This window comes from Microtus ochrogaster, chromosome 21 (genome assembly GCF_000317375.1).
Source record: "Microtus ochrogaster isolate Prairie Vole_2 chromosome 21, MicOch1.0, whole genome shotgun sequence".
Lineage (NCBI taxonomy): Eukaryota > Metazoa > Chordata > Mammalia > Rodentia > Cricetidae > Microtus > Microtus ochrogaster.
Window position 1 is genome coordinate 247,003 of NC_022022.1, and position 961 is coordinate 247,963.

Here is a 961-nt window from a genome sequence, read left to right on the forward strand (position 1 = left end):
CCATGTCTGGGACCACAGCGCAGCATGCCTGCCTGAGGAGCCTTTGCGCTGCTCCATGTCTGGGACCACAGCGCAGCGTGCCTGCCTGAGGAGCCTTTGCGCTGCTCCACGTCTGGGACCACAGTGTGGCGTGCCTGCCTGAGGAGCCTTTGCGCTGCTCCGTGCTGGCATCGATGCAGGCATCGAAGAGCAGGGCAGTGGGAACAGCTAACACAGTGCTCGGGGCCTGCCGCCCAGCCCTCGTTATTAGTACATTTCAGCCCGACAGGGAGCCTGGGGGTACTGGGTCTGAGTTTTAACCTCACCTGGAACTGAGGAGTGTCCTGAGGAAAGGGAAAAGGAGAGAGGGGCGTGGGCGGGGGATGCAGCCATGTGTGCGCCGAAGGGAACGTGCCAATTGACAGAATCTGCTGCCTTCCTCCTCTAGTGCTCCACAGGCCCGTCCTCGGACAAGGCTTTGACCTTCATGAAGGACCATTTCCTGATGGATGAGCACGTGGTAGCAAGGCCCCTGCTGGTGAAGTCCGGTGTGGAGTACACGCAGCTTGCTGTGGAACTAGCTCAGGGTCTGGACGGGAGCAGCCATGTAGTCATGTATCTGGGCACTTGTGAGTATAGGGTTCCAGAATGTACCTGGGATGAGCAGAGCAGGGGCTGTACCCAGGCCGAGGCAGGAAAGCCCTTGAGTTCATCCACGTCTTCAGTTCATTCATTTAAGGGTGTTTGGGGTGCGAACCCCCTGCTGGACTCTGGAGACTCAGCAGAGTAGCTGGGCCATCCAGTCTCTAGCCTTTCTGACCCTTCAGGCTGCTGGGAAATACACATCGCACCTCCTCTGGTCTTAGAAGAGCTGCCTGCCTTCTGGGAGAAGCCTTAGCAGGGGTGGGAGGGGTGAGCAGGTCAGTGGGGAGCATGGACTGAAAGGGCCATCACAGGTGCCCGGAGAAGGGAGGAGCCAGGC

The 961-nt window shown here is 59.3% G+C and overlaps 1 protein-coding gene across 6 annotated transcripts in view; it reads left to right on the forward strand.

Annotated features, from left to right (window-relative positions):
* Sema4a (semaphorin 4A) overlaps nucleotides 1-961 on the forward strand; it is a 25,708-nt gene that overhangs the window by 20,075 nt on the left and 4,672 nt on the right. For all 6 annotated transcript variants that reach the window (XM_026784053.1, XM_026784056.1, XM_005356869.3 and 3 more), the window contains one exon: nucleotides 428-608. In XM_026784053.1, coding sequence (XP_026639854.1) covers nucleotides 428-608 — 181 coding nt within the window. The remainder of the gene's footprint in view (nucleotides 1-427; nucleotides 609-961) is intronic.